The sequence below is a fragment of the Sapajus apella genome, unplaced genomic scaffold, assembly GCF_009761245.1.
Source record: "Sapajus apella isolate SASKATOON/1434 unplaced genomic scaffold, GSC_monkey_1.0 scaffold2, whole genome shotgun sequence".
Lineage (NCBI taxonomy): Eukaryota > Metazoa > Chordata > Mammalia > Primates > Cebidae > Sapajus > Sapajus apella.
This window is the reverse complement of record NW_022436942.1, coordinates 24,566,732-24,588,194: the sequence shown is the minus strand read 5'-3', so window position 1 is coordinate 24,588,194 and position 21,463 is coordinate 24,566,732. Positions and strand designations below refer to the sequence as shown.

The 21,463-nt window shown below is 54.7% G+C and overlaps 1 protein-coding gene across 1 annotated transcript; it reads right to left on the bottom strand.

Moving 5' to 3' along the window:
- Nucleotides 1–5,139: 5,139 nt before the first annotated feature.
- FIGNL2 (fidgetin like 2) lies at nt 5,140–12,033 on the bottom strand. Its single transcript, XM_032293537.1, has one exon. It carries the CDS (start codon nt 9,648–9,650, stop codon nt 7,689–7,691), a length of 1,962 nt encoding a protein of 653 aa, XP_032149428.1. The 5' UTR covers nt 9,651–12,033; the 3' UTR covers nt 5,140–7,688.
- Between the last annotated feature and the right edge of the window lie 9,430 nt (nt 12,034–21,463).

Here is a 21,463-nt window from a genome sequence, read left to right as displayed (position 1 = left end):
GTCAGGAGGCCTTGCCTGAGGAGGGCAGCACCATGCAGGCGGCGCCCTGCACGTGGGTACACCCCTTTCTAGTGGTGCTGCCTCTGCACAGTCCAGCAGGGCCCCAGAGTAGCCCCGACGGGGCGCTGCACATCTTGTTCTGGTCCCCATCATGTTTTTCAAGCCCCCTTATCGCGCACACACTTTTCCTTCTGAGCTCAAACTTTCAGGTCAGGTGGCCATAGGTTCGAGAACATGACTATGCCACTAATTAGCTGTGGCAGAGTTTACACATATGTGATGGAGATAATACCTTCCTTCTTGGGTTTTGAAGAGTACATCAAATAATGTATGTAACTGCTTAGCATGAGGCCTGGCACGCCGTGCTTAGTAAGTGGTAGCTCTTCGTGGAAGAATAATTGTAAGATCAGAAGGAATCTGCCCGGCGCGGTGGCCCACGCCTGGAATCCCAGCACTCTGGGAGGCCCAGGCAGGCGGATCACTTGAGCCCAGGAGTTGGAGACCAGCTTGGCCAGCAAGGCGAAACCCCATCTCTACTAAAAACACAAAAATTAGGGGGTTGTGGTGGCGCGTGCCTGTAGGCCCAGCTACTAGGGAGGCTGAGGCAGGAGAATCGCTTGAATCCTTGAACCTGGGAGGCAGAAGTTGCAGTGAGCAGAGATCGCACCATTGCCCTCCAGCCTGGGCAACAGAGCGAGAGTCCGTCTCAAAAAAAATAATAAATAAATAAAAAGGAACTAAGCTGACAAAAATTGGGCGGTGTGCCTGCCACTCTGGGAGACTGGCACCGGAGCCCCTCTTCCACCGGTCCCACGGGCGATGCCGCTCCTTTCCAACGGATTAAAAAACTGCTCTGTCCTTTCAGTACTTCATAACGTTTATAAACCGTCCAAAGCACCACTCCTGCCGGACTTTGCTTCCATTTTACAGCCGAGGGCAAGGGCACTGAGGTGAGCGACGATCTGGCCCATCTGCAGCCAGGCCCCCGGGGGCGCGCGCCGCTATTTAGGAAGGAGCGGCTTTGTTTCCCACCAGCCCTGAACCGTGGCGGGCGGGCCGGGGCTGGCGGGCCACGCCTGGTCGCCGTCGCCGCCGGTGATCCACAGCGTGAGCAGGACGAGCAGCGCCCCGGTGCTCAGCGCCCCCAAGAAGCCGGTGAGGAGGCCAAGCGCCAGCGGCCCCGCCCAACCCGTGGGGCTCCGCTCGTACCGGGGCTGAGGCAGGCGCTCCACGATCAGCTCCAGCGCGTCCCAGTCCAACGCTGGGAACGCGGCGCGCCGGGGGCGCGAGGCCAAAGGATCGGGCGGTGGGGCGGCGGCGCCGGGCGGGGGCAGGAAGCGCTGCCCGAATTTGCGCAGCTGCAGCGTCGCCTGCTGGTGGAGGTTCTTGCCCAGCTCCCTGGCCACGTCGGGGCGGCCGCTGCGCCGCAGGGCCCGAGCCAGGCGGTCCCAGGACAGGGACGCGGCCCGGGGGGCCAGCCAGGCCGCCAGCGCCTCCCGGCAGCCGTCGGAGACCTCCCCGGGCCCTGCCGCCCCGCCCGCCCGGTCCTCGGCTGCCTCTCGCCGCCGCCGCCGGCTCAGAGACCCCGACGTGGTGTTGAGCGGCTCGGGCCGCGCCAGCCGGTCCTCAGAAAGCCGGGACAGCTCGGCCTCCACGTCGGGCTCGGGCGCCTCCAGGAGCGACCGGAAATGGCCGCACTCCTCCGGGGTCAGCAGCTCGGCCAGACGGACCGCCGCGTGAGGGCCCATGGCGTCCGGGGCCCCCGCCGGAGCCAGCGCCCAAACCCAGAGCGCCAGGACCAAGGCGCCCGCCGGAGTCCGCGCCGCCATCGCTGGTGGGAACCAGGGACCGAGAACTGTGCGGGGACAGGAACGGGCTCCGAGCGCCCGCGGTGGGGGAGGGGTTCCGAACGCCCGCGGATTGTGGGAGGGAGAAGGCTCCGAACACTCGGGAATCCAAGTGGAGGAGGGAACTGGGGACGAGAGGGCTGGCAACACCCAGCAATGGAGACGCGGGGCTCCAATATACCACTTGTTGGAGGGTCTCACGAAACTCAGGAACTGGAGTTAGAGGGATTGCAACACCCCGGAAGGGGGTTCTCAGCCCTCCAGGAGGCTAGGAGTCTAAGCCTTTACACTGGAGCTCCCGCCCTACGCCTCCTAATACCCACTAATACCTCAAACTGAACAAATTACCAACATTCTTCTAATTCATGTACTGCCCAACCCCTCCCCTCTTTACCAGAAGCCCTAGACCCCTTGCTCTCCATTAACCTCGATATTCAATCAATTCCTACATCCTTTTTTTCTTTTTTGTGCAGATGGAGGTCTTGCTATGTTGCCCAGGCTGGTTTCCAACTCTGGCCGCCTCCTCCGCCATCACCTCCCAAAGTGCTAGGATTAAAGGCATGAGCCACTGGCCTGGCCTCAATTTCTAAATTCTCCCCTTGTCTACCAACTACTAAAGTTTAGTATTCATCAAATGAATCCATCATCCCATTCCCCCACTCTGGTGTGAGTCCAAACCCTCCTCTCTTGTCTGGTCTTCCAGCCCCTACCCCTGTCCCCCACTCACTGGGGCCCGGCCTACCTGCACTTATTCCATTTCCCCCAAGGAAGCTTGACTCTGATTCTCCTTCTGATCGTGGTCTGCACTCCTCCTGCTGTCGGGAGCCTTTGGGAAGCCCTCCCTGACTCTGAGTCCCACCCCTTAGTGGTATCCCCATTAGGGGTTCCTCCTATCTGCCCCACAGCACACCGCAGCTCAGCCTTTTTACTGTCTTCCCCCACTAGACTGCAAGGTCCATACACTGCCCCCATGGCAACTAGAGCATAAGTGTTCAGTAAAGATTTGTTGAGTCAATGTGTGAATTTCTGTTTAAGAGATAGGGTCTCCCTATGTTGCCCAGGCTGGTCTCAAACTCCTGGGCTCAAGAGATCCTCCTGCCTTAGCCTCCCAAAGTGTGAGGATTACAGGCATAAGCCACCATGCAGGGCCATTGTGTGAATTTTTTTTTTTTTTAGTCTGTTTTCACACTGCTGGTAAAGTGAATTCTTAACTTACAAATCAGTCCTGTCCTCAGTCTAAACTCCCACAAAGGCTTCATTATGGAGCTCCAGCTCCTAACAGGGCATGGAAGGCCCTCCATGGTGAGGTCCCCACTGATTCCTCCAGCCTCACTCCTCTGACTCCTGCCCTCACTATCTTGTAACACACAGCTTATGGCACAGCACATATGATGCAGTTTCCAGCCTCCATATTCTGCTCAGCTGTCCCCCGCTCTTCCTGTGTAGGAAGTTTTCCTGACACCCCACCAAGACCACCACCACAAAGTCGGAATCTTTTCTGGGCATTCCTTTTTTTTTTTTTTTTTTGAATCAGTCTCCCTCTATTACCCAAGCTGGAATGCATCGACATGATCTTGGCTCACTGCAACCTCTGCCTCCCAGGTTCAAGTGATTCTCGTGCTTCAATCTTCTGAGTAGCTGGGACTACAGGCGTGCACCACCAGGCCCAGCTAATTTTGTATTTTTAGTAGAGACAGGATTTCACCATATTGGCCAGGCTGGTCTTGAACTTCTGACCTCAATGATTCATCATCCTTGGCCTCCCAAAGTGCTGGGATTACAGATGTGAGCCACCACGTCCCCAGCCATTTCTGGGCATTCTTGACATAACCTGTGCATTCTCCACCAGGGCACTTATCTGGAAATTAGAGGATTTATTCAACAAACATTTATTCAGTGTCTTCTGTGTACAATTGCACTAGGTGTGTGAATACAAAGACTAACTTGATGTGGCCCTCCACCCCCAGTAGCTTTATCCAGTTATTTATTTATTGAGAGAATTTCACTCGTTACCCAGGCTGGAGTGCAGTGGCATGATCTCAGCTCACCACAACCTCCACCTCCCAGGTTCAAGTGATTCTCCTGCCTCAGCCCCGAGTAGCTCGGATTACAGACATGCACCACCACACCCGGCTAATTTTTGTATTTTTAGTAGAGATGGGGTTTCTCCATGTTGGTCAGGCTGGTCTTGAACTCCCAACCACAGGTGATCTACCTACCTCAGGCTCCCAAAGTGTTGGGATTACAGGTATGAGCCAGCACACCCGGCCCAGTTGTATTTTTAAATGATCATTTTTGAGCTTTTCCCATCTAGACCATGGACTCTCCAGAAACAGCAGCGGTGCTTGACCCCTTCTGTATTCTCAGTGCCACGCCCGATGTCTGCATATAGTAAGGTGCAAAACAGAGGAGAGGAGTGGGGGCAGGTGGGTTCGGACCTCCAAGAGCAGAGGGGCTTGTGGTCACTGGACTCTGGGGCAGTGCCTAAGAGCCCCCACCTCCAGGCACACTCACATTTGTGTCCTTTTTGCTTTGCAGGGTCTCGCCGGTGCTCACCCTGCCTCCTGTTAGTGTGCAGTGAGCCATAGCAGGGAGCCTGGGTGCACTGCTCCCCTGGTGCTCTTGGGCATGCTCAACAAACTTGCCTAGAGTATTCAAGGACCTAGCAGTTGCGGGTCCACATCTCTCATGGGCATCTCTACAGAGCTTTTTCAGCAAGTGTTCCTTCCTAGATTGTTCAGTCTCCCAGGTTATAATGAGCTGTCACAGATAGAGTTAGGGGACTGATGGATGGGGCGATGGTAGACAAAGGACACCACGTGACCTGAAATACTGGAACTGTCTCCACACCCTGCCCTCTGCCCACTTTATCTCGACTGAGAATGGAATACAAGTATAACCCTAGCTCTATTCAATAAGGGCTTCTGCAGGTTCTGGATGCCCCCGCCTCTTCAGCAACCCACACTTCCTCCATGCATTCATTTCTTCACTCGTTCAACAAACATGTGAGCACTTCCTTGCCCGGCTATTTTGTGGGGATATGATAGGTCTGCCCCAGTGCTGAGTGTCAGAGTTCAGAAAGGCAGGAGGGTCCCTTACCCAGGGCTTCTCTCCCCCACCCCACCCTCAGTGCCCGTTCCTGTAGGCACTCACTGTGTTACAGTGAGTCACAAGAGTCCTTGTTCCTTGTTCCTGAGGACAGTAGGAACATCCCACCCAGGACATCAGCAGAGCTGGGTGCCCGAACATCTCCCAGAGGGCTCCCACATCCCACTACCCCCAAGAAATCTTCTGCAAACCACATGTCATCGCTTTAATACTGTGTAATACTTTTTTTAAAATACAGTCTCTTCTGAGGTAGACAGACCACAACTGCAGAGCATCGTCAGACAGGAGATAAATATGTCCATGTACAACACGCAGCAAAATGAGGTAGAAATGGTTACAGTGGGAGGAGAGGATCCCAGCCCCAGTCTGGGTAGAAGAAGGGGGAGGGGCCAACTTGGAAGTTGCCCTCCCCACTTCCTGTCCCTGGATTCTTTGGTATGCCCCCCCAACATTGCCAGAACTGGACCAGCCCTTCCCCTACCTGCCCCAGTGCCCATGAGGTAGGTGCCACTAGGCTGGGGGGGGTGTCCTTGTGCAAAGATCCCCAAGCCTGGGGAACAGGAGGAGCCTAGTAGAGGAAGCGGTGGGGACTCCACCTCCCAGAGCTACCTGCCTCTTGAAGGGAAGGCTGGGATCCCCTCCCCAACTTCCCTGACACCCTCCACCCCCACCCCCCCAAACATACACACCTGAGAGAGAACCCCTCACTCCATGCTCCCTCCGAGGGTCTTTTGCAGCCTGCAGCTGTGATCCTGCAGCCCACTGCTTCTGAGGCACGCCCTGCAGCCAGCTGGCTCCAAAGAGAGGGGGAAGGGAAGTGGGGAAAACAGAGCCAGCACAGGCCCTGGGTGCCAGGGTCCCTGAAACGTCACCCACAGACACCCTCCCAGCCAGGAGGGGAGGCAGTAGCCTCTGTAGGAAATGTACGGGCAGGCAGGGAACTGGAAGGGAGGCTGAGGTGGGAGAGAAAAAAAGAGGTGGGGAGGGCATGTCCCCCACTTTGTACCAAAGATCAGAGTTGTGAAATGGGCTGGGGTGGGTTGGGGAGCAAACTGCTGAAGCCTCTCTAAGGGAAAATTGGTGGGAAGGAGAGGAATGTGGTTCTCAGAGAGAAGGGCTCCAAGCCTGGTGGAAAGTTCAGGCAGGACTGAGACTAAACCCCCCAGATCAAAGGAAACGCCCTGTCCATCTCCCTCCCCTCTCCCAGCTCTGGAGGTCCAGACCTAGGACTCCAGGGGAATGAGGGAGGCATGTTTCCTCACAGAGCCCCCTCAGTAAGGGATGCTCATTCCTCCTCAGAGCCTCCCGCAGAGGCGGCTGAGGTCCAGTAGCTGATTTTGTGGCCAGGCTGTTTTCCCAGATGGAATTCTCCTAGCATAAGTCATTGGGGACCTCTGCCAAGGCGGGGCCAGGTGATGTGACCTCTCTGGAGACTTTCTGCTTAGGTCACCCTCACATTTGGGCCCTCCCAGCCTACTTTCTGGGTCTCAGGAAGTACCTGGGCAAAGGCATCGTAACTCTGGATAGCCCTTCACAGAAAACACTCAGCGGAGGGATGGGAGTGGGGGAGGGGGCGGGGAGCAGCAGGAGGGAAATAAGGCCTCCCCTCTCTCAAACCCCACAGCCCACTCCCCACACTCATGCCTAGGCCTTGGCCCTGGGGAGGAAGCCCTTAGGAATACATTCTGCTTCTGCCCAGGAATAGCTAGGGTTTCACTGAGGCCTCTGGTCTTCCTCTCCCCTTCCCCATAAGTCCCATTTTTTTGAGTGTCTGGGAGAATTTGCTCCCCTGAATGGAGTGGGGGGGGCGAGGGCAGGAGTAGGGGGCACACAGGAGAGCAGCCAAAGTCTAACATTCTTTCTGAGGTCAGTTTCTTCCTGAGTTGTCAAAATAAAAACAGCAAATTCTACACATCTTACAAAAATAAAAAGCCTAAAATATGAAACAAGCTACATTTCTGGGATCTCTCCTCAAAAACAAAAAACTTCCCTTCTTTGGGGAATTTTTTCCTTGATCCCTAGACCCTAGGTTTCAGATGGGTAAGAGGTAACCCTCCTCCCCTCCTCCTCAGCCCCTGGGCCTCCAGAGCTCCTGCAAAGGGCCACTGGAGTCCAAATGAGAACAGAAGGCAGAAAGAGGCATTAAAGCTCAGGGACCAAGAGGCCCGGGGATGCTGGAGAGCCAGGGATGGAGAATGAAGTACAGAAGGTGAGGGACGGAGAGCTGGGGAGGGAGGGAGAGAGGGAGGGAGGGGCAGGAGAGAAACAGGGCCAGCATGGGGGGCAGGGGTGTAAGTGACAAAGCAAAGGAGAGAAAACCAAGAGAATGCAGAGAAAGGGGTGGAGAGAATGAGGGAGAAGGAGGGTGCCATTCAGATAGCGAGGAGACAAAAGCGTTGTGGCAAGAGAGCAGGAGTTCCTAAGGCCCCGGGTACCAGCCCATGCCGGATCTGCCCGGTCTGCGGGCGGAGATGGCGAGCTTCCAGTCCACAATAAATAGGAAAAACCTGAGTACACGGCGCATATGGCATCTATCTGCCTGGCAGAAGCATTTCCTTCCCACAAAAAAAAAAAAAAAAAAAAAAAAAAAAATCCGCCGGCAGAGCCCTCCTGTCCCCCACCCCACATTCACCATTCCGGCCCCTGCCAGCCAGGTTTAGTCAGTGACAACCCTCCCACGCCGAGGCGGCGGGGACGGAGGAGCAGCGGCTCCCGCGGCCTTCCCGCGCGCCGTCAGTGTCCGGAGCCATACATTTTGTCCCATTCCACGAACGTGTCCAGTTCCTTGGCGGAGGTCCTAGGGCCCACCTTGGACAGCGCCGCCTCCAGGTCCTTGTAGGAGAGGGGGCGCTGCAGCCCCGGGACGCCCGCCCCGGCCGCGGCCTGCTGGCACAGCTGCTCCAGCTCGCCACCAGAGAAGCCCTGCGTGCCCTGCACCAGCGCTGCCAGCTCCCGCTCACTGAGCGCGCAGCCCTGCTGGGCCAGCGCCCGCTGCAGGATCTGCCCGCGGGCAGGGCTGTCGGGCAGCGCCACGTAGAAGCGGAGAGCGAAGCGCCGGCGGGTCGCCTCGTCCAGAGCCGCGGGCCGCCAGGTGGTGCCTACGACCAACACGCCTTCAGCCCCCGCGCCGCAGCCGCCATCCAGGCAGGCCAGGAGCGGCACCTGCAGCGCGCCCCCTGCCGCCGCGCCGTCGTCCCGGGAGGGGAGCAGCGCGTCTAGCTCGCTGATAAGGAGCACTGAGGGCGGGCGGCAGCGTGCGGCCGCAAAGGCGGCCTGGAGGAGGCGCGCGCCCTCGGCGGAGCCGGGCGCAGCCAGGGTCGCACCGCGCAGGCGCAGCAGCGTGGCGCCCAGTTGCGTGGCGAGGCAGCGGCCCAGCAGCGCTTTGCCCGCGCCCCGCGGCCCAAAGAGCAGGACCGTCCGCGGCGGGCGCAGGCTGCCCGGGTAGGCGGGCGGCCTGAGCAGGGGCCACACCAGCTCCTCCTCCAGCGCCGCCTTGAGCGCGCTCTGGCCCGCCACATCCGCCCACTGCACTGGGGGCCCGCAGTCCACCATCTTGCTCGTCACCAGCTCCAGGGCCCCAGGGTCCACGCCTTTGGGAGGCTCCCCCGACGGCACGGCAAAGCCCCCACGGGGAGCCGGGGCCCGCTCCGGGAACTTTTCAAAGGATTCGAGTTGCGGGCCGTACACGGCGGAGCCCAGGACCTTGAGGGGGACGCCGCCACCGTACTTGCCCGACGCCTCCTCCGCGGCTCCCGGCGGCTTGGCCCGGAACCCGTTGCCCCGACACTCGCCGTTGTCGGCGGCTGAGTAGGAGGCGCCGTCGGCCGCCGGGGCCTTGGCTGGCTCGTACACGTACTTGCGGTAGCGGCCCTCGGAGCCCTCGTCCGCGGCCTTGCGCTTCAGCGACAGTCCGGCCTCGGCGCCCGACGCGGCCGTGGGGAAGCCATAGGCGGCGGGCGGCGCGGGTGCGGGCAGGGGCGTGGGCGCGGGCAGGCCTGGGGTCAGGTAGGGGGCCGGGGGCGGCCCCGGGGGCGGCGGGAGCGCGCCGTAGCCGGGCTGCACCGCATAGCCCCCAGCGGGGTAGTTGTACAGCGGCGCTGAGGGCCCGTACCCGGGCGGCGGCGGGGGCTGCAGGAGCGCGGCAGGCGGCGGCGCGGGCAGCGCGGCGCCGGTCTGGGCGCAGTAGCCCGGCGCCAGGTACCCCCCGCCGTAGCCCGGCGCGTACTCGGGCGCCGCCGACGGGCCCCCGCACGCATTGCCGGCGTAGAGGGGTTCAGGGAGGTTCCCGGCTAAAACTGGGGAGCTCCCCAGGGCCCCGGAACCGCCCCCACCTCCCGACTTGGTTCCTGGGAGGCCCTCGTGGAGTGAGGCCAAGGGGTAGGGTGGCTCCGGCCCTGACCAGGGCTCGGGTTCCCCTTTGGCGCCGTTGAGGAAGGCGGCGTCGCTGTAGCCGCCCAGGGCGGGACGCTCGTAGGGAGAGTCCAGGACCCCCGAGTACTTCTCTGCGTAGCGCTTTAGGAGGTTGGAGGCAGTGAGGGCGGATATGTCGTCGTGTGCCCAAGCGTAGTGGCAGCGTTGGCGACCGCCAGGGGGCAACTCCAATTTGTGGGCGGGCGACGGGGTGGTGGAGGAGACGTCCAGGTGTTGCTCTGGCCACTGGTTGAGGGGCTGGGCGTGTTCCGGTGTCCAGTGCATCTTCAACAGAGCTGCGGGCAAGAGACGAGAGGGCTGGTGATGTCGAGCTCCTGAGGACCCAGCGGGCCACTGCTAGGCCAATCCGCCTAGACGGTGGCTTGTGACAGACTGGGCTTCCGGCATCCACTACCTAACGCTACACTCTCCTGGGGCCCTCCCTCCAGGGACCAAATACCCGTTGTGTCCTATGATTAAAGTTGAGACTATTTTCTCAGCGCCCAATTGGGTCTGGAAACGATGTGGTTGGCCCTAACTTCACCTTGTAGGCAATGGTTATTATTTTTGTCCTGTCCGCTCCAGTCATGTCCTCTGTAGGACACGTGATCCTTACTTTCAGACCTTACTTTCTAGTGAAGGATTGGACAATGGGTGGGACACCCCAGCCCTGGGAATAGTCAGACTCAAGTGAAGCTCAGCAGCAGATGTTTGTCACCCACCCACTGTGTGCTGGCCACTACAGAGGCACCAGGGTTATGTAAAGAGATGTATGAGGCCTGCCTGGAATCCCTGGCCTAGTGACCCAGAAGTTTGTTATTCCTAAATGCTCTGTTCACCCCAGCCTTTCCTGGATTCCAAGGCCCCCTCTGGCCTGAGATCAAAGATTCTGGTGTGTAGCACTACCTTATCCATGGTAAACCTCAGTGGCTGACCAGGAGCATGCATTTCCTTCCCACTTGGTTTTAGCATCTGCCTGACGAAGTCAGAGCACCTGGATTCCAGACCCAGCTGCGTGTAATAGCTGTGTGCCTGTGGCAGGTGTTACCACCTGCTTCATTCCCAATAGGGCTCACCACAATACAAAAATATGTAGAACAGATGGGTCATATGCTGGAGAAGACGGGGGAAAGTTAATACACAACAATGCACATCATAGGATATGGACCACAAATTTGTGTCTAAGCTTCTCAGTAGCCAATAAAGAGGGAGAGATAGGTAGTCAAAAAACACCATACTTAAAAAAAGCAAAAGTGTTCCTGTCTTAAAGATCATAGAACTTTTTTTCGTGGTCCTCAGGAAGCAGACCTGTGAGATGTATTAACCCCCTTCTTGCCCTCCATGCGTGAACACAGCAGAGATATTCCGTGGCTGTTCCTGATACTGTCCCTTAGCACCACCCAGTATGAGCCAAACAATCTGGTAAAGGGGATCCGGGGCTTGGGCAATGGCTCTACCTAGGCATGTAGTTCCTGTGGGCCAGCCTGATGAAATATCTCAAAGGCTAAGAGGCCCGCGGCACACCCAGAGACAGCTGATGCTGATGATGGTTTCTCAAAGCTCAGGTTTTGGTAAGTTTCTTAACAGGTTCACATATTCTCATAGGTTCAGTATTCTTTCTTCAACAGATTTTTAGGGAGCAAATCCCAAGTGTTTTGCTAGGCATGGGGAAAGATTGAAAGGTGAATAGGATGGTTCAGCCAGGTAGAGGAGACAGACAATGGCCTCTGTGAAGTGACAAAATGGAGGTATATACCAAGGGCACTGGGGCTCAGGGAACATCCCAAGGAGGTGGTGCCTTTGCTGGACCATGAAAGGTGAGGGATCAGGTCGACCAGACAAAGTGAGTAGGGCATCCCAGATCACAAGAACAGCACCTTCAAAGGTGCAGGGCACAGTGCCTTCAGAAAGCCAGGGCTGTGCTAGCTCACGTGCCATGTTCCCTTCCTCAAGGCACTTTACTGCCACCTTCTGGAAAACTGCCGTAAATCTAGTGTTTGCTGCCCTGAAATTGTGAATTGTGCCCTGTTGGTAGAGCTGTTGTGCACAACCGACGTAACCATACGCTTCGAGTCCGTAGAGAACATCAAGAAATATTGGGTCACCAGAGCTTTGACAGTGGGTGTTTATAGAAGAGGCTGAAGGTAACCGGGTCTCTGCCCAGTTCTCCACAGCTGGCCTTCCTAGCAGCAGCTTGTTGACAGCACCCCACTCCTGTTGATGCTCTCTACTTCATGTGGCTGTGACCTGATATCAATGGCAGAAGACAGTCTTTGAAAGTAATTTACTCTCATCCCCACTCCCCTGGGAAGGCATGAGCCATAGATGTAAAGCTTAAAAAGGAAGGGACTGAGTTCTTGAGGTTGTCCCGCCCCCATGCAAGAGGTGATGCTGGCCACCAGGCAAGAGGGAGAACAGAGACTAACAGCTGAGTGTGATGTCCTTGGGGATAGATGTGCAGCCCTCCAGCTCTTGCTGAGAAGGATCTCCAAAGATGAGAGACATTACCTGCTGTGAAAGAGGGTAATTTCCTGAAACATCAAAAATCATAAGTGGTTCTGGCTGCAGAGTCTTAAGAGGTAACATCAAAGTTATTGGCCTGGTGGCTCACATCTGTAATTCCCAGCACTTTGGGAGGCCAGGGCTGGCAGATCACCTGAGTGAGAAATTCAAGACCAACCTGGCCAACATGGCAAAACCCTGTCTCTACTAAAAATACAAAAATTAGCTGGGCATAGTGGTGGGCACTTGTAATCCCAGCTACTCGGGAGGCTGAGGCAAGAATCACCTGAACCTGGGAGGTGGAGGTTGCAGTAAGCTGAGATGGCACCACTGCACCCCAGCCTGAGCAATGAGAGCGAGACTCCGTCTCAAAACAAAAAAAGTTACACAAATGCAAGTATTGTGTTACTACCCAGACCACAAATCTGGTTTTTTTTTTTTCTATTCACTATTTTCTGTGCTTTGTTTCCTTACTTAATATGGAAAAAAGATATTTGACCTTGATGATAGCATTTACCCTGAGCATATTACACTGGACAAGCTGGGGAAAGGGCACAAACACAGTAAGTGAAGAAGGCTCAGACCTGGACTTGTCCAACAACATCTCCTTCCCCCTGCCAGCCCCCGTGCTCCTAATGCTGTCAGTGATGTCATCCCTCCCTCATCCCCCAGACTTTTGGGCCAGGCTCCCTCTCACCAGCCCCTGGTCTGTCCTTCAGTAATCCTCAATCAAACCTCCACCCGCTAATGAAAATCCTCTGGCCCTGGCCAACACTGAGAACTGCTCTACCTCGGAAACTATGGACTCCAGTAAGCCACCTCCAGTCCTCCACCCCAGCTTCATACCTGCAATATCTCCTGTACTCCATGGCTCAGCCCCTCTCTCTAGCCTTTCCAGAGAGGGGTCCTTGTCTATGACACTCCATCTAGACCACCTGATCTCGATCCTCAATCTTTAGATACTGGCCCTTCCACTCCAGGTAAATTTCCTCCCATTTTAGCCAGGGCAAAAAATGAAGTCATTGGGTAAATCTCCCTTACCTCTGGCACTCTTTTTACTTTTACATCTATATCCATCTTGTACCCAGAAAGCCTCAGGGTCCATCCACCCCAGCCCTTGGCCCCATCTAGGTACTGGGTCCCTCCCCACAATTAGTTTAATTCAGTCCCATCTTCAAAATGACCTCTTTTGACCCTGGGTTCCCCACTAGCTACCAGCTCATTCCTTTTTCCTTCTTCATCCTTCTTTAAGGTATCATTGTCTAGATGCAGGGACATGGCATCTGCTAGAGAGCCTTTCAATAGTCTAACCGGGAAGCAGGACACCAGGGGTCTTCTGCTAAACTAAGTTCCATAGCGCTACATATTCCTCTTAATGCCTTCCAAGAGAAAGAACTTAGCCACCCAAGGACCAGCCTCAACCTAAGGGCAGGAAGAGCGCAGAAGTTTGAGAAGAGTGGGCGAGGTTGCCTTATCTGCACACAGGCTCAGAATACTGTCTCACGTGAGTCTGAGTACACACCCAATATGCACGTGCACACCAGGGATGTGCATAGGTGTGCACAGCTGCAGGTACAGGTGCCTATGTTCATGCATGTGCCTGGCACGCACACATTTAAAGTGTGATCTCACTTGGGTGCGTCTTGAGAGGCCCAGGCCTGCCAGGCCCTCCTCCCCTTGCCCACCATAGGTGAAAAATGCTGTCTCCCCTCCCCCACCCCCAGGCCAGTTACAGCCCTCTTGCTTTCACACAGAGACCTTGGGCCTGCTGCCACTTTGCCTCCCACAGGGGTCTCAGGAATGATCTCCCCAGGATGGGGACCCCCTGCTTCCTGTCCAGGTTCACAAGTCACCCTCCAGCGATCAGTGATGCTGGAGGTGAGGAAAGGCCCCAAGGACATGGGGAAAGTGTAGGCTTTGAATCCTCGAGACCTAATTTGAATCCAGGCCCAGACACACACTCTGTAACCCTGGGCAGGTTGCCTGACCTCGTTCTTGCTGAACCTCAATTTCTCCATTTGTACTTTTATTATTATTATTATTTTTTTTAGTAGAGACAGGGTTTCACCATGTTAGCCAGGCTAGTCTTGAACTCCTGGCTTCAGGTGATCCAGCTGTCTCAGCCTCCCAAAGTGCTTGGATTACAGGCATGAGCCACTGTGCCCAGCCAATTTTTCCATTTGTTAAAGGGCATAACATTCGTCATGCTGAGTGGCTGTGAGGATTTAAAGATCATGTATGTAATGGACACAGGTGTGGGGCACAAATTACAAATTAACCCAAGCAGTGCCCCAACCTTGCTGAGTGATGCTAAACAAGTTATCTCCCCTTAGGGTTGGGGAAACTTGGTGAATGTTCTGTGAAAAGAGGTTCCTTCCAGTTCTAATGTGATGGGCTGGTGCTTACAACATTTCCCCAAAACTCAAGCACTGGGGACAGAACCAGCGCCTGTTCTGTTTTACATGTCTAATGCAGCCCTTGGGACAGCTCTGAGATCAGTACTGTTACTGTCATCCCCATTCTACAGATGAGGGGACTGAGGCACAGAGATGAACAAATCTTCAGGGTCACATGATTGTGACAGAGTGGAGACAGGACTCAAAGTCCAGGCCCGGAACCACTTGCCTGCAGGGGCTCTGTGGCCCAGGCCTTTGTTTTTACAGTCAGAGAGAAGCCTGAGGCCATTCCACACTGCACACCTACTCTCCCCAACACACTTCCTGGGCCTGTGGAAACAGTGGCTGTGCCCCAGGTGCTATGTATTTACCCTTCAGACCAGGCAGGAGAATGTGTGTCCTCGCCCGGTAAAACATGCCCATAGAGCTGTCTCTTTCCCTGTGAAGGGCTGTTATCATATAACCAGACACATCCTAGCTGGGCACACAGTTCCTTATTTTGGGTTTTGTGGCTTTCCCAGATGGTACCTGGGACTCTATGGAGAAAACGCCCTCTCTCTGCAACTGCCCAATTTGGGGAGCAAGGTCCTGTTCCTGAAGCAGCTCTTTCTCTACAGACCTTGGGGTGAAGCGCTGCTGTACACATGACAAGCTGGAACCCCACTTGACTCTACCCACAGGACACAGCCCTTCAAACTCACAGGCAATCAATAAATAGTTACAGAAAGAACTATTGGATGGAAAAGTAAAGTCATTGCTAAAACCCCTCCCCTCCTTTTTAGGAAGTCTTCCAAGATCCATGGGGGATGATTCAGCCTTCACAGCTGGTCAGAACACTCAAGCATGATTTCCCCCGTGGTCCTGCTGCCCACGGGTCCTGCAGGTGCCTCTCCCATCCCTGTGGAGCACAGGTTCTCCATGCACAGGGCCCAATGCAGGCCATAGGTATCCCCCCAGCCCACCATGGCTTCCTGCGGCAGCAAATGCCCTGAGCTGTCACTCTGTGAACATGGCCAGGACACTTAACCTCACTAAGCTCCACTTCCTTCATCTGCCCATTAAGACTGTTGGTTTAGATTGGTAGATTTCCAACCTTCCTTTCTCATTAGAAACACTGAAATAAATTTGTACAGGGTGAGGAAGGAAGAAACCCCAACCACACAGCATAACACCCACTTCCAACCCCTGAAGGAGACCCCTAAGGTCCCTTCCAGATCTTCCAGAAATTCTCTGCTTCTGGATTCCGTCACTCATGTGGGAGGGAAGGGATTGGACCAATCTGGGCTGGGGGCAGGGTAGGCAAGAAGGGGCAGCTGTGAGCCGGCTCCAGGCCCGTGTGGAGAAGGGGCAAGCCTCCTCTGAGCTCCATTATCTCAGCCTGGAACAAAGAGGCTGGAAGGGAGAATCCCATTGTCGGCCTCCCTTATGGAAATCTCATTAATCTATTCACCAAGGCTCCCACAGGCCTTTTGTCCCAGGCTTTTTGTCTACTGCTTACAACGGGTGCCCCAGGGGGTCTCTGGCTGCCTGGCAGAGCTTGAACAGGACTGTGCCCCCTCCTCTAGGCCCTCCCCCTCATGCCAACACCCCCCCCCAACCCATTAGTGCAAGAAGAGAGGAGAGGGAGGGGTAACAAGGGAGGACTGGTCACCTGCCACAGCCATGGCACCTACCACAGGGGAACCTCTTCCCCCAGTTCTGGGCCAGAGAATAGCCCCCAGCACACCTGGGCTCCCATAACCTGCCTGGGGGATGCTCTGGAGCCAGCACAGGGCCTAGCATGAGTAGGGTTCAATGCCTGTTTAGGGGTGAGCCAGAGGATGCCGGGGGTGGTGGGCGGGCTGCTGCATGACTCTTCCTTTCCAGGGCCACAGCCCATGTTTGACAAGTACACTGCCTTGCCACCTTCCGGCTGTTAGACACTTCTGTGATACCCTCAGTGTGCCAGCGACCATGTGCCAGCTATGACTCCCAGCTTGAGAGGCGAACCGGACCACACTGGGACCCATGCTGGCAGACTTGATCACCTAACAGGGAAGAGAAGATAAAGTGGCTCCTCAGAAAGGAGGGAGAGAGGGAAGGGAAGGGAGGAAAAAAAGGAGGAAGGAAGGAACTGGCGGGGGTGGGGGGGGAGGAGGGAGGGGGAAGGAGAGAGGAAGGAGGAGGGAGGGCAAAAAGAAAGAAAGGATGAAAGACAATGGGAGAGAGGAAGAAGGAAAAAGAGGTTTGAGGTAAAGGCAGTCAAAAGACAAAATTCCAGTTGGGAGGAATAAGTTCAAGAGATCTGTTGTTCATCATGGTGACTAGAGTTCATAAAAGTGTATTATATACTTGAAGATTACTGAGAGTAGGCCTTTTGCTATGGCTCATGCCTGTAATCCTGCCACTTTGAAAGGCCGAGGCAGGCAGATCACCTAAGTCAGGAGTTCAAGACCAGCATGGCCAACATGGTGAAACTCCGTCTCTACTAAAAATACAAAAATTAGCCGGATGTGGTGACACACGCCTGTACTCCCAGCTACTTGGGAGGTTGAGACAGGAGAATTGCTTGAACCTGGAAGGTGGAGGTTGCAGTGAGCTGAGATCGCACCACTGCATTTCAGCTTGGGCAAATGAGCCAGACTCCGTCTCGAAAAAAAAAAAAAAAAAAGAAAAGAAAAAAGAAAAAATTACTGAGAGATTAGGTGTTCTCACCACAAATAAGTATGTGAGGTAATGCATATGTTAATTAGCTCAATTCAGCCATTCCACAATATATACATATTTCAAACCATCATTTTGAATACCATAAATATACCCATTTTTATTTTAAAACATTTTTTAATAAAAATACTGTATTACCCTGTTTTTTCTGAGCCAGAGTCTCACTCTGTTGCCGAGGCTGGAATGCGGCTGGGCGATCATGGCTTACCACAGTCTCAACCTCCCAGGGTCAAGCCATCCTCCCACCTCAGCCTCCTTAGTAGTTGGGACCACAGGTGCCAGGTACACATCATTAAGCCTGGCTGATGTGTTTGTTTGTCTTTGTAGAGATGGAGTTCCACCATGTTGTCAGGTTGGCCTCAAATGCTGGGGCTCAGGCAATCCACCCGCTTGGCCTCCCAAAATGCTGGGATTACAGGTGTGAGCACCGAACTCAGCCTGTATTACCCTTCAAACAGAGATAACTGTTGATTTTCTGTGCAAATGAAGAATTACAGGAATAAATGTAGTTGATAGATTTTTTTAAAAATAAGGTCCTATAGCTAAAAAAGAAAAAAAGAGGAAAAGAAAGAACGCTGGAGGTTCAGAGATAGCTGGGGAGTCAGGAATTCATTTTGCAGCTGGCACTGGGGAATGTGGGGGACAGTAGGTCTCAGCTCGGAGGCTCCAGGAGAAAAGAAGGAGGGAGCAGAGCTGAGCAGGGAGAGCTGGCACCCACTCCCCACAGCACTCCAGTTAAGCAGGTATTGTTTGCAGATAAAACAGTGTCAGGCAACACTTTGGGAGACTGAGGGGGACAGATCACCTGAGGTCAGAGTTCGAGACCAGCCTGGCCAACATGGTGAAACCCCATCTCTACTAAAAAATGTAAAAAATTAGCTGGGCGTGGTGGCAGGCACCTGTGATCCCAGCTACTCGGGAGGCTGAGGCAGGAGAATTGCTTGAACCTGGGAGGGGGAGGTTGCAGTGAGCCGAGATCACACCATTGCACTCCAGCCTGGTGACAGAGTGAGACTCCATCTCAAAAAAAAAAAAAAATACAAGGCGGGGAGCACACCCCCAAGAAGGGCATGAAATCCGAACACTCTCCTTCCCTGCCCCTAAGCGCACTCCTTGGCAGAGAGGGGATAACAGAAGGGCATGGGAAAATGAGGATGAGGGCCACATGCCATGAGCTCGAGGAGTGGGGATAGTCAGGACACGTGGCCAATGTGGGAGTGAATCTCTGCGTGTCCTCTACTGTCTGTGAACATCACAGGCCTCTCTGGCCCTTTAGAGCCAAGAATGCAATGCACACCAGCTTTCCTTCCCCTAAGGGACTAAAGGAACCCTCCCCCCACCCACACAAAACCAGAAAAAGCATTCCTGCCCATTCAGGCCCGTAGGCAGGCCTTGCTTGTACAGCCGGCCCGTCTGGGGTGGCCTCCCCCTGCCAACTCTCCCATCTTTCAAGGCCCGCAGCAAGGCCTGCCTCCTTCCTGCATCTTCTGTGGCCACTCCAGCTATAGCTGACCCCCAGCCTTCCTGGGGACGCTGGAGAAAGTCCCGCTTGGCAACAAGAATAGAGGATGGGTGAGCTGCGTGCTGTCTCCCTCTTGTGTACCTATCACACCCTCTTTCACAGACATTGTTCCCTCAGCTCCCCCTTCTCCTGCATGCCCCGTTCCCTCTTCTGGATCATTCTCATCAGCTACAAATATGCTGTTATATTTCCTGTTTTAGGAAAAAAAGCCCAAAATGGATATAGATTTTTGAGACAAGGTCTTGCTCTGTTGCCCAGGCTACAGTGCAGTGGTGTGCGCATAGCTCACTGCAGCCTCCACCTCCCAGGCTCAGGCATCCCTCCCACCCCAGCCTCTTCAGCAGCTGGGGACCACAGGCACATGCCACCACACCTGGCTCTTTTTTTTTTTAATTTTATTTATTTTATTTTGAGCAGAGTCTTGCTCTGACACCCAGGCTGAAGTGCAGTGTCAACATCTCAGCTCACTGCAACCCCCACCTCCTGGATTAAAGCGACTCTCTTGCCTCAGCCTCCCCAGTAGCTGGAACTACAGGCACCTGTCACCACGCCCAGGTAATTTTGGGATATTTTAGTAGAGACAGGATTTCTTCTTGTTGGCCAGGCTGGTCTTGAACTTCTGACCTCAGGTGATTCACCTGCTTCAGCCTCACAAAGTGCTGGGATGACAGGCATGAGCCACAGTGCCTGGACCCAAAATAATTTCTTAAACCCCCTCCAGCTACCTTCTCTCTCCCTCTGCTTGCTTTTTCCTTGTCTATGCTACTGTTTCTGATTCCTGTCCTTCCATTCCCTCTTGAACCCCTTCCCAGCAGGCATTTACCCCCAACATCCCACTACCTTTACCTCATTCCCACACAGCTGCATCCGATGCTCAGCCCTCCTCTTGCAAAACCAGGACCCTGCACTCTCCTGGCCCTGCTGCCTTCCCCTCCCCGCACAGCATCTCTGCTGCCCTCCATCACCCACTCCCCTCTAAACCCTGCGGACCTAGGGCTCAGTCCCACAGCTGTCTCTTCCCTCTCCATGGTAATTCCATGCATGGTCCCATCCCATCTCCTGGCTTTGACCATCACCTGTGTACTGATGTTTCCTAAACATGGTTCTCTAGCTGAGATTTCTGCCCTGCACTCTGCACTTTATTCAACCTTCTTCCTGACACCTCCACTGAAATATTTAATTGGCATAATTAACATGTCCAAAAATGAAGTTTCTGGCTCCCACACCCGCAACCTAGCCCTCCCTCAGTCTTCCCCATTGCAGGAAATGGCAGCTGCGTCCTTTCTAGTGGCTCCACCTGAAACCCTGCGGTCATCCTTAGCTTCTCTTTCACTCATCAGAGCGGCAAATCAGGTTTTTGGCCCTAGCTTCAAAATCTACCCCAAAAGCCACCACTTCTCATCACCTCCAGGGATGCTCTCACCTGGATGACAGCAGCAGCTCCTCTCTCTCTCTGTTTTGTTTTGTGTTTTTGAGACAGGGTCTCACTTTGCTGCTCAGACTGGAGTGCAGTGGCATGATCACAGCTCAATACAGCCGTGACCTCCTGGGCTCAAACAATCTTCCTACCTCAGCCTCCCAAGTAGTTGGGACCACAGGTGTGGTGGGCCACCATATTCAGCTAATTTTTAAAATTTTTTTGTAGAGTTGGGGGTCTCACTGTGTTGCCCAGGCTGGTCTTGAGCTCCTGGGCTCAAGCAATCCTCCCTCCTTGACCTCCCAAAGTGCTGGGATTCCGGTCATGAGCCCCCGTGCCTGGCCTCACTTCCATCTCACCTCCCTCTTTCTATACTGTCCTCTCTTAACACAGCTGCCAGTGTAACTCTTGAAAGCGTGTCCCATAAATCGTTCTTCCGCCAAAAGCTTCCAGTGTTCCCATCTCACTCAGAGTAAAAGCCAATGTCATCTCATTCACCTACAGGGTCCCCCTGGTCGGCTTCCATTACTCCTCAGCCTCACCTGCTGCCACTGCCCCTCCTTTCTCCCACACCTTGGCCTCCACAGCTCCTCCCACCAAGCTGCTGCCTCCCACCTCAGCGCCCATGCCTTTGTCCTGCCTGGAACACGCCTTCCCTGGGCTCACACACTTCCTAGCTTCAGGTCTCTACTCAGCTGTTGTCTCAGCAGACACTGTCCGCTTCAACCTGATGTTCTCTGTAACACTCATCCATCAAATTATGGAACAGCATGTTGAAGGGGACAATCCTATTTGTTGCTTTATTGTCTGTGTACCCACTAAAAAGCTCCATGAAAGCAGGGACTTTGCTTTGTTCACTGTTATATTCCAAGCACCTAGGGCAGCGCCTGGGACAGAGTAAGTTCTCAATAGACTACAGGATGGATGGATGGACAGATCGACACATGGATGGATGGATGGACAGACAGATGGACAGATGAACAGATGAACGGATGCACGGACAGATGGATGGACAGATGGATGGATGGATGGATGGATAGAAGGATGAGCCCAGAGGCTTAAAATGGCCCCTGTGTTAAAATAAAGAAAACAATCAGGGTGACAGAATTTGAGTCTACATGTGATGGTGAGGGTGACAAGGGGTGAAGCCAGAGAATCACTTCAGGAATGGCTAGGGGAATTCCAGAAGGGGAGTTTATACCTATGAACACCAGAGGAAAGTGTCCAGCCCCCAAAAGCACCCGTGTCAGCCCCCTAGAGACTCCACATAGCCTCCTTCTACTTAAATCTCTCTCTGTTACCCCCAACACATCAGGCCTCTGTTGGAGAGGACAAAGGGGTGCTGGAATTCCCATCAAAGGCCGCTGGACACATGGTAAAGAGATCAGGGCCCTCGGGATCCTGCTTCCTGGAGATGCTGAGGCTGCCCCGCCAGTCTGGCTCCTCTCTGGGGTGGGAGGTGTGGTGAGGGGTGTGCTCTGGCCCTGGCCTCCTCATATGTCAAATGCCAAACAGCAGGAGGTCAGCCTGGGAGAAGCTGGCCAAGCAGCCCCCATCT